This window comes from Siphateles boraxobius, unplaced genomic scaffold (assembly GCF_051911475.1).
Source record: "Siphateles boraxobius isolate OS27281-9 unplaced genomic scaffold, OSU_SipBor_1 65, whole genome shotgun sequence".
Classification (NCBI taxonomy): domain Eukaryota; kingdom Metazoa; phylum Chordata; class Actinopteri; order Cypriniformes; family Leuciscidae; genus Siphateles; species Siphateles boraxobius.
The window spans coordinates 10,688,043-10,702,141 of record NW_027509192.1 but is presented as its reverse complement, the minus strand read 5'-3'; the positions used below and the strand labels follow the sequence as shown (position 1 = coordinate 10,702,141).

General features: G+C 36.8%; 1 protein-coding gene across 2 annotated transcripts in view; it reads left to right on the top strand.

Moving 5' to 3' along the window:
• dock4a (dedicator of cytokinesis 4a) overlaps nt 1–14,099 on the top strand; it is a 69,248-nt gene extending 55,149 nt beyond the window's left edge. For both annotated transcript variants that reach the window (XM_077210935.1, XM_077210936.1), the window contains 16 exons: nt 381–529; nt 986–1,072; nt 1,443–1,547; nt 2,488–2,629; nt 4,837–5,003; nt 5,161–5,247; nt 5,474–5,650; nt 6,582–6,665; nt 7,526–7,645; nt 8,065–8,192; nt 8,434–8,554; nt 9,789–9,870; nt 10,035–10,144; nt 11,424–11,499; nt 11,610–11,671; nt 13,460–14,099. In XM_077210935.1, the coding sequence (XP_077067050.1) occupies nt 381–529; nt 986–1,072; nt 1,443–1,547; nt 2,488–2,629; nt 4,837–5,003; nt 5,161–5,247; nt 5,474–5,650; nt 6,582–6,665; nt 7,526–7,645; nt 8,065–8,192; nt 8,434–8,554; nt 9,789–9,870; nt 10,035–10,144; nt 11,424–11,499; nt 11,610–11,671; nt 13,460–13,864 (2,102 nt within the window). In that variant the 3' untranslated portion in view covers nt 13,865–14,099. The remainder of the gene's footprint in view (nt 1–380; nt 530–985; nt 1,073–1,442; nt 1,548–2,487; nt 2,630–4,836; nt 5,004–5,160; nt 5,248–5,473; nt 5,651–6,581; nt 6,666–7,525; nt 7,646–8,064; nt 8,193–8,433; nt 8,555–9,788; nt 9,871–10,034; nt 10,145–11,423; nt 11,500–11,609; nt 11,672–13,459) is intronic.

Here is a 14,099-nt window from a genome sequence, read left to right as displayed (position 1 = left end):
AAAAAATATTGTATTAATTTTCTGTCTTTATGATGTGTGCAACTGTGTTGCATAATAATAATATTAATAAAATGTTGTATAATCAATTTTTTAATTTAAATATTTGTATGGTCTGTATAACTGTTACAGAATAATAATAGTAGTAATAATAATTTATATAATATTTTTTTCAATTTTATATGATCTGTTTTACTGTGTGTTGCATAATAATACTAATAATAATTTGTATAATAAATATATTTTTAAAATTGTTTAGTTAAATTATTTTTTAATTTTCCATTCTTATGATCAGTGTATCTGTGTTGCATAATAATAATAATAATGATAATAATGTTTTTTTTAATATTCAGTTTTAAAAGCTGTGTGTAAATGTGTTGCAGAGGCGTCGTATACCCTCCTGCTGTACGACGAGCTGTTGGAGTGGACTGAAAGGCCTCTCAGAGAGTTTCTCACGTACCCCATGCAGAGCGAGTGGCAGAGGAAGGAATGCCTCCATCTCACCATCATACACAATTTTGACAGAGGGAAAGTGAGTGATCTCTCATTTTAAGATGCACTCCACCCACCGTAAACTCACTCATGTGGCTAATAATGCTGAATGTTGAAGGATCTGGGCAGCTAAGTAAAAATCCGTTTAGATATTTGCAGTGACAGTGTGACTGGAAATCCTTTATTTCCAATAACAAATGGCTGATGATGATCAGCTACTGGAACCATAAGAGTTGTTCTTTTCTTTCTACATACTGCCATCTGGTGGCCGCAACTTATAACTGCAATTACTCAAGTCTTCGAAAAGTTCAGGGGTCCTTGTTTATAACTAAAAATATACTTTAATGTATGAAGTATTATTGTTATTTAAAACTCAACTCAACTTTATTTCTAGAGCACTTTCAAAAATCACAATGGGTATTAAACTCCTGTACATAAAAATAAATACATCCAACCAAAAATGCATAGAAATTACATAATGAACTCTTCCTTCCAGTGCTGGGAAAACTGCATCATACTGTGTCGAGAACTGGCCAATCAGTACGAAACGCATTATGACTACAGAAACCTCAGCAAAATGAGGGTGAGTATTTCCTGTTTATAGACCATTTGTGTAAGTTTGTATGTCATTTTTTTATTTGCATTTATTTTTTATTTATGTTTATTTTTGTACACCCTAATCTGCAGTTCAAACGTCTGCTTTTTGTTTGCAGTGGCTTTAAATACAGCAATTATTTTAACTAGATTGAGTTATTACAGTATGTTCATTATACTTATGGCCAATTGTTATCCTAATGAGGCGTTTGGCTTCGACTGTTAAACTTCCCCATTTGTTTTTTGTTTATTCTGTTACACAGTCGATTGCTTCACAGATTGTGGGAGTAATTTGTCATATTAACAGTTGTTTGTGTTACATTGTGCTCAATGGTCTGTTTTATATGCGTTCTTGATAGATGATGGAAGCCTCTTTTTACGACAAAATAATGAACCAGCAGCGTCTCGAGCCAGAGTTCTTCAGAGTCGGATTCTACGGCAAGAAGTTCCCCTTCTTTTTAAGGGTACTCTTAAAGCATATTTATATTATATTCATATATATAGCATATGTACCAGTAATAATATAATATAAATGATTATTATTTTAGGTCAATATTTTACAAATGTCGTCTTGTTAATAAACTGTTTTAAACATGTTTTTAAGCAATAGCTCACCAACAAACAAAAAATTATTAATATTATTATTGAAGTTAAATATTTTTCAGATAGTGTTGTCTTGTTCATAAATTGTTTTTGCAGTTTTTTTTTTGGTTCTTCCAAAAAATAAATTCTTAACAGTACCTGGTCACAATGTTGTATGATTGCAATTATTCAAAAATCCCTAGCATTTTTATATTATATTTATGTATATTAGCACATATAATATAATATAAATATAATAAAAGGATTATTATTTTAGGTAAATATTTACAGATATCATTGTCTTGGTTATAAAAAAAAAAAGATTTTAAGCAATAGTTCACCCAAAAATAAATTCTTGACAATCTTTGCTCACAATGTGGTATGATTACATTTATTTCAAAATGTCTACTTTCATGTTTATGGATCAAGTACAGCCATGCAGGTTAGGAATGATATGAGGGTGAGCAAATAATGACAACTTTTCAATTTCGGGATGAACTATCCCTCTAATATTAAAATGTTGTCATCTTTATCCTGTAAATCAACATCATATCCTCTAGGGGGCACTTTACTTCCATATCTCACTGTAATTCATCTATGATTTGGAACATTTTCTTTTTATTAAGACATTTGGTTTACCAAATACTATTCTTTGTATTTTCACACCAGATGTTAAAATGACAATGAAGGGGGAAATGAGAATAAATCAGGATTGAATTATGAAAGATTTATTCTATTCACATTCAGTCCCTCAAAGTCTCCATTGTCTAGTTTCTTCCATTTTCCTCATTACTTCTGTCTGTGTGTGTTGCCGCCGAACAGAATAAAGAGTTTGTGTGTCGAGGGAACGATTACGAGCGCCTGGAGGCCTTTCAGCAGCGGATGCTCAGCGAGTTTCCTCACGCCATCGCAATGCAGCACGCCAACCAGCCCGACCAGACCATCCACCAAGCGGACGCGCAGTGTATCCTTAAACACGTTTTTGTTGATTTTAATAAGTATAGCTGTTTGAGAATGTAAAAGGTCTGCAAAGATCAAAGTGTAGGAAAAATGGAAAGAACCGATTCTGAACTGCCTGAAACGAGTTGTCAGTAATTCCAGTCTTACTTCCTGCACAAACTTACATAGGTTTTTAACAAAACCTAACATCTACTTTGACCCTCCCTCAAACACTGTAGTTGTAGCTGAGGCCTGGAGGAGTGTTTTCTGCACTGCGAAAACAAATCCACTTCGCATGCACTTCCAAAGGATGAGAACTCAGGCTCTAATTAAAACAGTAAAACTGACATTGTTACTGTTAGAATCACTGTGTACAAGATCCGGAGCTAGAATTCAGATATGGTAATGGGCGTTTCGTTTCTGACACACAATGTAATCTGTAGACCAATCACAACAGACTGTGCCATCTAACCAATCAGAGCAGAGTAGATCAATTACAACAGACCACTAGGCCATCTGACCAATCAGAGCAGAGTAGACTAATCACTACAGACCACTAGGCCATCTGACCAATCAGAGCAGAGCAGAGTAGACCGATCACAACAGACCACTAGGCCATCTGACCAATCATAGCAGAGTAAAGCAATTACAACAGACCACCAGCCCATCTGACCAATCAGAGCACAGACCAATCACAACAGATCACTAGGCCATCTGACCAATCAGAGCAGAGTAGATCAATCACAACAGACCACAAGGCCATCTGACCAATCAGAGCAGAGTAGAGCAATTACAACAGACCACCAGCCCATCTGACCAATCAGAGCACAGACCAATCACAACAGACCACTAGGCCATCTGACCAATCAGAGCAGAGTAGATCAATCACAACAGACCACAAGGCCATCTGACCAATCAGAGCAGAGTAGATCAATCACAACAGACCACAAGGCCATCTGACCAATCAGAGCAGAGTAGACTAATCACTACAGACCACTAGGGCATCTGACCAATCAGAGCAGAGTAGACTAATCACTATAGACCACTAGGCCATCTGACCAATCAGAGCAGAGCAGAGTAGACCGATCACAACAGACCACTAGGCCATCTGACCAATCATAGCAGAGTAGAGCAATTACAACAGACCACCAGCCCATCTGACCAATCAGAGCACAGACCAATCACAACAGACCACTAGGCCATCTGCCCAATCAGAGCAGAGTAGATCAATCACAACAGACCACGAGCCCATCTGACCAGTCAGAGCACAGTAGACCAATTACAACTGACTGGACTGTCCGACCAATCAGAGCAGAGTTGGTTCTCGGAAAGGAGGGGTTTAGAGCGACTGAATCCTTTATCGAAACATTTCAGATACTGAGAAAAGAGGTAATGCTGCAATGTGTATAATGAGAAAATTCAAGTGTTTATTGACCTTTGATGAATGTAAACCTATTGTAGGAGACCTTCAAAACAAAATTAGGAACCTTTAAAAAAGCACAATAGGGGCACTTTAAAACTAAAGTGTAAAAAACTGTATATTCATTCCATTTTTTCTTAATGAAAGTCACATTAAAACAGTCATCAACTTTTTTTGTTTAATTAAATATTCCAAACAATATACTTATAAAGTTTGTTTTACTATTGTCCTCTTAAAATATGAAAATCGTGCTGTAAAATCTTTGCACACCTCTGTCTCTGTATTTCTGAAAAAGTTTGTCCTGTAATTAATTTGAATTTGTTTATTCAGAACGGTAAAGTACAAGTTCACATTTAATTTCTTGAGCTTGCCAAATTGTTCCTCAAGGGTTGGTAGATGAGGGCTGGTGTGAGGATAAGGGCAATTAAAGTGCGAGAAGTGCTAATAGTGCAGCTGTTAGAGTGTAAACTGTTGGAGATTCTCATCAGATGTGTATCTGAACTGGGTTCATGCTGTTCCATGACCTCTTCTCTATACCAGCTCATAATGATCTCATAGTTGTGTGTATCTGTGGCATGAGTAGCGCAAACAGAACAGAGGAAAGTAGTATTCCTCGATTTCAGTTTAGGAGTCTCCGTTTCATTTAAGTTTGACCTTTGTCTCTGATGTTTCTGCTCAATCCTATAAAAATAAGACGATAATAACTTGAAATAAATGAGAATGAGATTACTGCAGTCTCTGCGAGTAGTTGTGAACTGACCGTCGTGTGAAGACTGAATGCTTTGTAAGTTCTTTAACTGGTCGTGATTCAGATCTGCAGATTTATGCCGTTAGTCCTGTCCCTGAAAACCAGGACGTCCTGCAGAGAGACGGGGTGCCCAACAACATCAAGAGCTTCTACAAAGTTAATCATATTTGGAGGTTTCGCTATGACAGGCCTTTTCACAAGGGCACCAAAGACAAAGAGAATGAGTTTAAGGTGTTGTAGATATATCTATCTATTATCTATCTATCTATCTATCTATCTATCATGTATTTTTAATGTTGCTTAAAGGCTTGGGCACCAAGATGAATCTGAAACAATTACATTTTTGAAAATCAGTTTTATGATGTCCGTTATTTGTGTTGTGTTGTAGAGCCTGTGGGTTGAACGGACAACACTGACCCTCGCTCAGAGTTTACCTGGCATTTCACGCTGGTTTGAGGTTGAGAAAAGGGAATTGGTGAGTCATAACTTAAAAAAAAGAAAAAACATTTTACAAGACACTTGTAGACTTCAGCCCTTGATAGATCATAAACATGGCCAATCACGTACGAGACAAGGTTTTCGCACTTCGGCACTGTCATAAATTTAAAGTAATTACTATTTTCAAGATGGCGCGTCCACCATCAAAACAATCATTTAAACATAAACAGAGAAGTCACAACCTCTGTGTGCTTTCAATATAGGTTGAGATGAGTCCCTTGGAGAACGCCAGCGAGGTGATTGAAAATAAGACGCTGCAGTTGAGAACGCTGATCGCCCAGTGTCAGATGAGGCAGATGCTGAACATCAACCCTCTCACCATGTGCCTGAACGGAGTCATCGATGCCGCTGTCAATGGAGGACTGGCTCGATACCAGGAGGTACAGGACTGGATGGAGAGCAGGGGCAGTCTGGTTCTGCTAGATTAGAGGTGGACTTTGGGTTAGGATAAAACTTGGATCAAAAATATAGAAAAGAATGGGGGAAAATACTATGGTCCATTGTACAAAACTGATAAGAGCTACTGTATCCACACGGGCTCGAAGCTTGTCGCTTACAAGCTAGAGTTTCAAATATTTCAGCAATGCTTTAGTTTATGACATGAGGCAGTCAGAATATTGAAATATTTGAACTGTTGAAGTCCAAAATGCCTTGACTTCGTTGTTGTCTCGTGGTCTTCACAACATGAATTGTCTGTGAAGTGATTTAATGGTCTGAGTGTTAAGACTCCAGTTTCACCTTATTCCTTTTAGCAAGATGAAAGACCAGTTTCTAGCTGTTGTTTTCAGCGAAGCCCTCAAAAAAAAAAGCATTCGCAGGAGGTTTAATGACTACCCTACGTCCTCACAATTCATAAGACTGTTGGCTTCATGTATCTCTGACAGTTGCCAAGCAACAGAATGTTGAGCACTGGCCTTTTGTGAGCGTAAGCTTCAACTAAGTCTATTAAAAGGGAAGAGTTAACTGCAGGGGTCCTCCTGAATCCCAGCATGCACCACACTCCACAGATGATGAGTTTACCACAGAGCACAGGGCTGCAGTTCTATGAAAGCTGGATCAAAATGTCACTTACACATGACAATTAGCATGATAGATTTAACTAGAGTCGTAGAAACATTCTCAGCGTTATTGTAATGTTGCGTAATGGTTTCTGAGAAATGAGTAGGAGTGCAGGTTAGTTTACAGCAGAGAAATGGCCGTGAGACATGCAGTGAATTTCAATGTGTGGGTTTATTTATTAACTCGTCTTTTCATAAAAATGTGTCTGAAAACAAATGATGGACGCATCTCTTTATGTACTTTCACCCGCAGGCATTCTTTGCGAAAGATTACATCGCAAATCATCCAGAGGACGGAGAGAAGATTACTCGTCTTAGGGAACTCATGTTTGAACAGGTACAAAACCGATCATTATTTTGGTCAATGATGTGTCATTCATTTTGTTTGTCTGCTAATTTATTCACAAATATACATACAATGACTTAAATACATTGAAAGAAGCAACTCATCAAAAATATTATGATATTTATGCATTAACAATTCATTATTATTCAGTTTCATGTTGAAAAATATATTTTATATAAAAACTAGTACTGTCAAATCGATTAATCACAATCAATCGTATCTATGTGTGTTTACATAATATGTGTGTGTGTGTGTGTGTGTATATTAATATATATATATATAATGTGTGTGTATATACAGTATATACACATATTTTTATATATATATATATATATATATATATACACATGTATATACTTTTATATACTTTTCGTATCTATTATAAGATTCGCATCTAACATACGTTTTTTATGTGTAAGACATTCAGACACAGGCGTACAAACACACACACACACACACACACACACACACACACACACACACACACACACACACACACACACACACTCACACTCACACTCACACTCACACTCACACATATATTATGTAACAAAAAATTGTATGTTAGATGTGAATAATCGCAATTAATCGATTTGACAGCACTAATGAATACAAAACAAAATAATGAATAATATTTTACTTTTTATTTGATAATTATTCCACATGACCTTTTTAGTAATTAAATGTAAAAAAAAAAAGTAATTATGTAAGACGTTTTTTTAAACCATATGAAACCAACATTCATACAAAGAGTATACAGATCTAAGAGATTTTTCCTGTTTGTGTATTGCGTATGTAAATATTTAGTTTGTTCTAAGAATAATAAAATGTTCTCTCTGACTTGTTTACAGGCTCACATTCTGGAATTTGGTTTAGCCGTCCACGAGAAGTTCGTCCCGCAGGATATGAGGCCGTTACATAAAAAGCTTGTTGACCAATTTCATGTAATGCGCTCCAGTCTGGGAATTCAAGTATGTTTACTTTTACACATGTACATATAGAAACATATTCACAGGTCTTTAAAACTGAATTGTGAAAAAATGTAGATGTTAAAATGCATATCCTAGCTTAATATGCAACCGTAAACAAGCCTAGCTTGATTTCCCTGAAAACTAGTTTAACTGTGTCCCTGTAGTGCTAGTACATTTTTAGTTCGTGTTTGTTTGAAAATCCCGACCAGTCTGACATAGCAACACTGGCTCAACCAATGGCATGAGTTTGGGGTGGGGCTACTGAATTTATCTGACCAATAGCAGATAGAGGGAGTGTTTTGAGAAACCCGTTTGAAAAGTTAATTTGCTTAGTGCCTTTCAGAAGACCTTTCAGAAATGGTGGTATTAATTTCAACCAATGAATCAAGTGCTAAAACAGTTTATATTGTGTCATCCAGCCACAAGAGTTTCCCGCTTATGTACGAGTTAGTCCGCTGCATTTTGCCAATGGCAGTCCGCGCACATGTAGGACCCCCGTACCTAACGCCATCAGCCCAGAGGGAGGCCGAATCGTGGCAAGACGCAGGTTTGTGTCGTCTTACCCGCATGTTTCTTATAAGGGTTCTTCTGTGGACTTTTTTGTGATACAAGATAAAAGGCTTTAAGGTATAAGAGATAAAAAGTTTTGTAGTTTGAGAAGTTGAACTCAATTCAAATCCCATGCTTATGTTTTACATCAGGTTTGACAGATTGGCAGTGAGAACACACCCACACGTTTGCTAAATTTAGCCTGAGACTTTCTCTTGTGTCTTTCAATTCCCTTTCAGTCCTCTCAGCTATCCAGCCATCAACCGATATTCCTCTTCCTCACTGTCATCACAGGCCTCAAACGAAGTGAGCAACATCACTGGCCAATCAGAGAGCTCGGATGAGGTCTTCAACATGCAAGTGAGTTATATTATTGGCATTACAATTTTAAAACGACATGTATATGAGCAATATCACACAGGTAGGCGTGCGATATGATCTATATCAGCACGGCGTGATTCAGCTGAGTGCCGTAGGTATATATAGCCATATCACACGACTATGAGTGTGATTTTGCATAAGAAACAAAAATAGGGTGTCTTAAATAACCCTCTTGTGTGTGGAACTACTTCCTTCCGCCACAGAATCAAATCTCAAGTAGACAGTTTAATAGATGAGCCCAAGCCTCTGTTTCTAATTCTAAAAAGTCATTTTAAAATACTTTAACGCTATATGTTATAAGCTATATACTACAATTATTCTGTAGAGTAAAGTAGAGTATTATGAGAGAGAGATTGAATAAGCGAGTGTGATTACCTGCATCTGATACAACCTTCATATTCAACATACTCATATTCTTATTACGCTGAGTAAAACGATATCTTTGTCCTAGTATCCTTTTAACGTTTATAATAATACATTTTATTTATAGGCGCCTTACAGACACAATAAAACAATCAACAACAATCAAATACTCATTATCAAAACCTTGTATACAAGTATTAGAATATAAAAATAATCCCATAAAAGCCTCCCGGAAAAGATGGGTCTTAAGGTGAGATTTAAAAACATGAATACTTTCACTGTTTCGCACATCCTGTGGCAGCAGGTGCCATAAATATGGAGCTGCATAACTAAAAGCTCGGGGACTACAAGTTATGGGGATTTCCCATGAAAACCCTGGTTGTGTCTTGCAATGTGTTGTTGAAAGTAAAAATAATGTCAATGAACAATAATATTTAATAAACAACAATAGCCATTATAAAAGTTATGGAATTTGAAGCTTGAAAAACCACATTCTTATCTAAAAAACTCTTAAAACTACATACCGTAACACAACAACAGTAGTATTTGTAAAATTATAGCGGGTTCACTCCATTGAAAAACGGTTCTCGTGCTGTTTCTGGTAGAATATCGCATGGATGGAAAGACCTCCCAGCCAATCAGATTCGAGGACCAGAAATACCTGTTGTATAAATATGCCTATTCAAAATCATACTTATATATATATATGCCTTAATTATATATAAAGTGCCACTAGAGGTGCTGTAAATTATAAAATATAATTTATATTTATATGATAATTTGTATTATTTAAATTTACTTGCACAAAAAAATACTAACTCCCATTATTTATCTGTTGTATTTTTTCTAGCCCAGTCCATCTACCTCAAGTCTCAGCTCAAATCACTCTGGCTCACACAATGTGAACAGCTCTGCACCCTCCAGCAATAGAGGTGAGTGAATTCAATAGACTATAAGCAATACGGCACTCGAAAGCCAGCAGTACTTATCGTGCCTCACAACATAATTGGCATCATTTTGCAGCATTGCCTCATTTCCTCTGATATTTTGTATCCTTTCAACGCGCGCACTACGTGTCTTTATTCCTCTTCATTAGCTTCTCCACTGCCGTCTGACAAGCACAAGCACTCCAGAGAGAACGCCTGCCTCTCTCCGCGGGACAGACTCTGCAGCGGCATTTTCCCCAGCCCGCTGGAACACACACAGGTCAGTGCAGCTGTGCCTGCACGGTTTAAACACACATTTAACAATTACAAGCCAAACACAAATTTCAGTAGGAAATCATGTAGTGTGGGGCTTCATTTTTATCCAAAAAGATTTGGTTGTTGTAATTATTATTTGAAATTCTAATAAAATTTATTCAAGCCTAATCTAAAGATCATAATATTTTAAAAATGTAAAGGTGGACTCTTGATTTGATTTTATAACGATTATATTTTTAAAACGATTATTATCAATTATATATACACAGGTAAAACTCGAAAAATGAGGATATCGTGCAGAAGTTATAATTTTGATGATTATGGCTTACAGCTTGTGAAAACCCCAAATTCAAAATCTCAGAAAATTAGAATATTACATGAAATCAATAAAAAAAAGGATTTTAAATACAGAAATGTCGGCCCTCTGAAAAGTATAATCATGCATATGTATATAGTTATATATACTAAATATATTAGTTTCACCTTTTAATTTGAATTACTGAAATACACAAACTTTTGCACAAGTTTCACCTGTGTATATATATTATTTCAAAAGTTTGGGGTTAAGTTTGATGATGAATGATAAATATTTGATGAATATAAAGTTCAAAACAACTGCAATTATTTGAAATTGAAACAAAATTGTCTTTACTGTCACTTTAGATTGATTTAGAACTTTTGAATGGTAGTATATATTGTTTTCTAAACATTCATTATGTATTAAATATATTACTTGTTCTGTTCACACAGTAGAAAAAAAAGTAAGAAAATTAATTTGATTAAATATTGAAAATAGTAATTAAAAATGACTATGCATTATATAATGTAAAAATAATAAAAATGTATATTATATTGTCATATTATATATAACTTATTTACAATTTATAAATTTTTGTATGTGAATAGCATAAATAATAATTTAACTATAAGTATTAAAAAATAATTGATTGAAAATAGTAATTAATAATTACTATACTGTATGCACTATATAGTGTAAAAAATATATTATGTATAATTTATTTATAATTAAGATGTTTTGTAAATATTATAAATAAAAATTTTAACTATTAATATTAAGTTTATTATATTTTAAAAACTCTTTAAAGTACTGTGCACTGTCACACTGGTAAAATCGGTTACATTTATTATTAAAGTAAAGTCCATTTTGCTTTCATGTTGTTTTTAAAAGTCCAGCGCTCAGTGTTCAGTTAACGCCCAGACAAAAAGACACATAGAAGGTGAAGCGGATTCACTCAGATTTATATCTTTTATATCCATTGCAGAGGATGATTCCGTTCCAGATACCAGTGGATTCACCATTACCACGGTGTGAAGCCAATCTCCCCACACCTGAGACAGGTAATGCAGCTTTCTGCTGTGAGATAATGCACCCGATACACTTCAATCGGTTATGTACGGCTCAATGACATGTCCTTTTGTTCCTGTGTGTGTGTGTGTGTGTTGAATAGGATCTCTGTGCAAGAATGTGAGGTCACTGTCTCCCATGCCGACCGCCCGCTCCCCTCAGAAGGTGATTCCTTTATGCCTAATTTTCCCTTCGCTAAGCCCCGCCCTCCCTAGTTACTGTTGCTACGCCTGTCAAGCTTTCGCGTCTAGCACATCTATTACAGTGTGTATGCACCGGTGTCAGACATTCCCAATGAGATAATTAGTAATTTTTGGCGAACATGTGAAATATCTGAGAGAGTAAGACAAAAGGGACTGCAGTGTGCATTCGAGGGATAAATCCACGACATAATATGCAACCGATTAGAGAATAATTTAATAAAAATTGAAGCTAAAGCCTAACGTTATAGTCGGAGCAGCAGCGCCTCATACACTGACCATTCAAATGCGAAGCTATGTTCGTGCACAGCAGGGTAAGTGAAATGTGAAAATAATCTAATAATTATAAATCAAACAGCTTATCCATAAATCTTGTGGAATAACACTAACACCGGGAGAGCCGCGATCGGATTGGGTTAAAGTTACTCAGTCAGGGGTAGTAGGCCGTCGATTAACAAAATGCTGAAATATATTTTAAAGTATGTCAGTGAGCCTCCGTCTTGTCTTTAAACATCTTATTTTGCGTTAAAACATGTGCATTATGAACAAAGAACGATAATTATTTCCAACTTCCAAGCAATACTCTATGTGTTTTTGTTAATCCTGTCGACATTTAGTTGTGAATTGGGTCTCCAACACTGCTGGATCCACGCACATCATTTCTCCCCTTGGCTTTTAGATTTTCGGGAAGGAAAAAAATTCCACTCCCCCGTCCAAACTTTTAGGATACCGGGTATCAGATTTGCACAATCCATACGCACAACGCTTCGGCATGTTTCCCTTGCTCGAAAGCTTGCCAGACCTCCCGCGCCTAGTTACGGTTGCTAAGACACGATTGGCCAGTGACGGTTTTCGTGCGTGGCTCAGCGAAGGGTCAATTCCCTCTATTATACGATTTTTATTGTGATTATTATTAAATAATATATTAAACATATTAAGAAATATATTACAATGTTGTGAACGTACTGTAAAGAAATTGAGTAAATTTCTAGTTTTTTATTTTGAATAAATATGAAATACTTTGAATAAAAAAGGGAATTAAACCGATATATCAGCCATAAAGCGCTATAGAGTGGTGCTATAGTTCCGGAAGTTTTTCTTCCATTCATTATTCCCATAGGGATTTTTAAAAAAGTGTTTATTAAAGATTTATAAGCTCTGAACCAAGCCAGTCAGCTTCAAGGTGAATCACAACAAAGTAAAAAAGTTTATGAATATTAGACAAAAAGACAAAGGTACAAGACTGTGTACTGAACGGCTTTAGTGGGGGAAATAACTGAAATCCAATGGAGCATTGCGAACAGCATAAGCAAATTTCTTGGGAGAAAGCAGAGCTTAAGAGCTATTTTGGCACATGTTACTTTTTTCAACTCTCTGATTCTATACAGCATCATGGGTAATGTATGTTCAACAGGATTATTGTTAAAAATAAGCTGAAATAATGCAGGCTGATGGCTTCAGCAGAAGCAAAAACCATGGATTAACAACATCGTCGCTAACAGTAGGGCTGTCTTTTAACGGTTTTAAAGTTATCATTTAAAATCAGTTTTCCTATGGAGTAAATGAATGGAGCTCTTACTCCCGAAACCCGACTGTTGCACTCTATTGTGGCTGCGATGTCACATGACAAGCTTGACATGGAAATAATAAGGTTCTAAAATAAGGGTCGCTTTAAAAAAACTCACGTCGGGGATATTTTAAACTCGCTTGTGAACGAGTTAATGAATTGATTGTGCTTGATTTTGCTCTGCAGTCGATGGTGCCGCCCCTCACGCCCTCCCCGACCGACGGCTTGCCAATGGGGAGCCTGGCATCTCACTCCCCTGCCCGTTCCGGCAGCTACAGCAGCGGTATCTCGTCCCTCAGCCGCTGCAGCGTCTCTGAAACGTGTGGGATCGACCTCCCGCCGCCCGACCCTCCTCTGCCCCCCGCCGTTCCCATGGACATGCCCATTCGGCGGGGCAGCAAGACTCCTCCTCCCTACAGCGTCTACGAACGGAACAATCCCCGGCGAGCGACGCCACTGCCTCACAGTCTATCAGTGCCGCCCAGTACTGACAACCCCAGCCTGACGGCAAAACCCCAACTGAACCGCACACAGCGAATTAATTCAGAACCGCGCCACCGGCCCACCCCCAGGAAGGTCTCTCAGCTGTAGTGTGTCGTCGGCAACCGCAAACTGGGACTAAGTTGCATTTTTTTTGCAGCTGTTTGCTGTAAAATTATTGTAGGCTATGTATCATAATTGGGAATGTTTTCAAATGCAAGGAGGTGCATTTATGTGAAGGACAGGGAGTGACATATTCATAAATAAATCTTTCAAATCTATTAAATAAGAGTGTCAATGAATAAATATTGTAAGTCTATGTCAATAAAGCGTCAATAAATAAAAA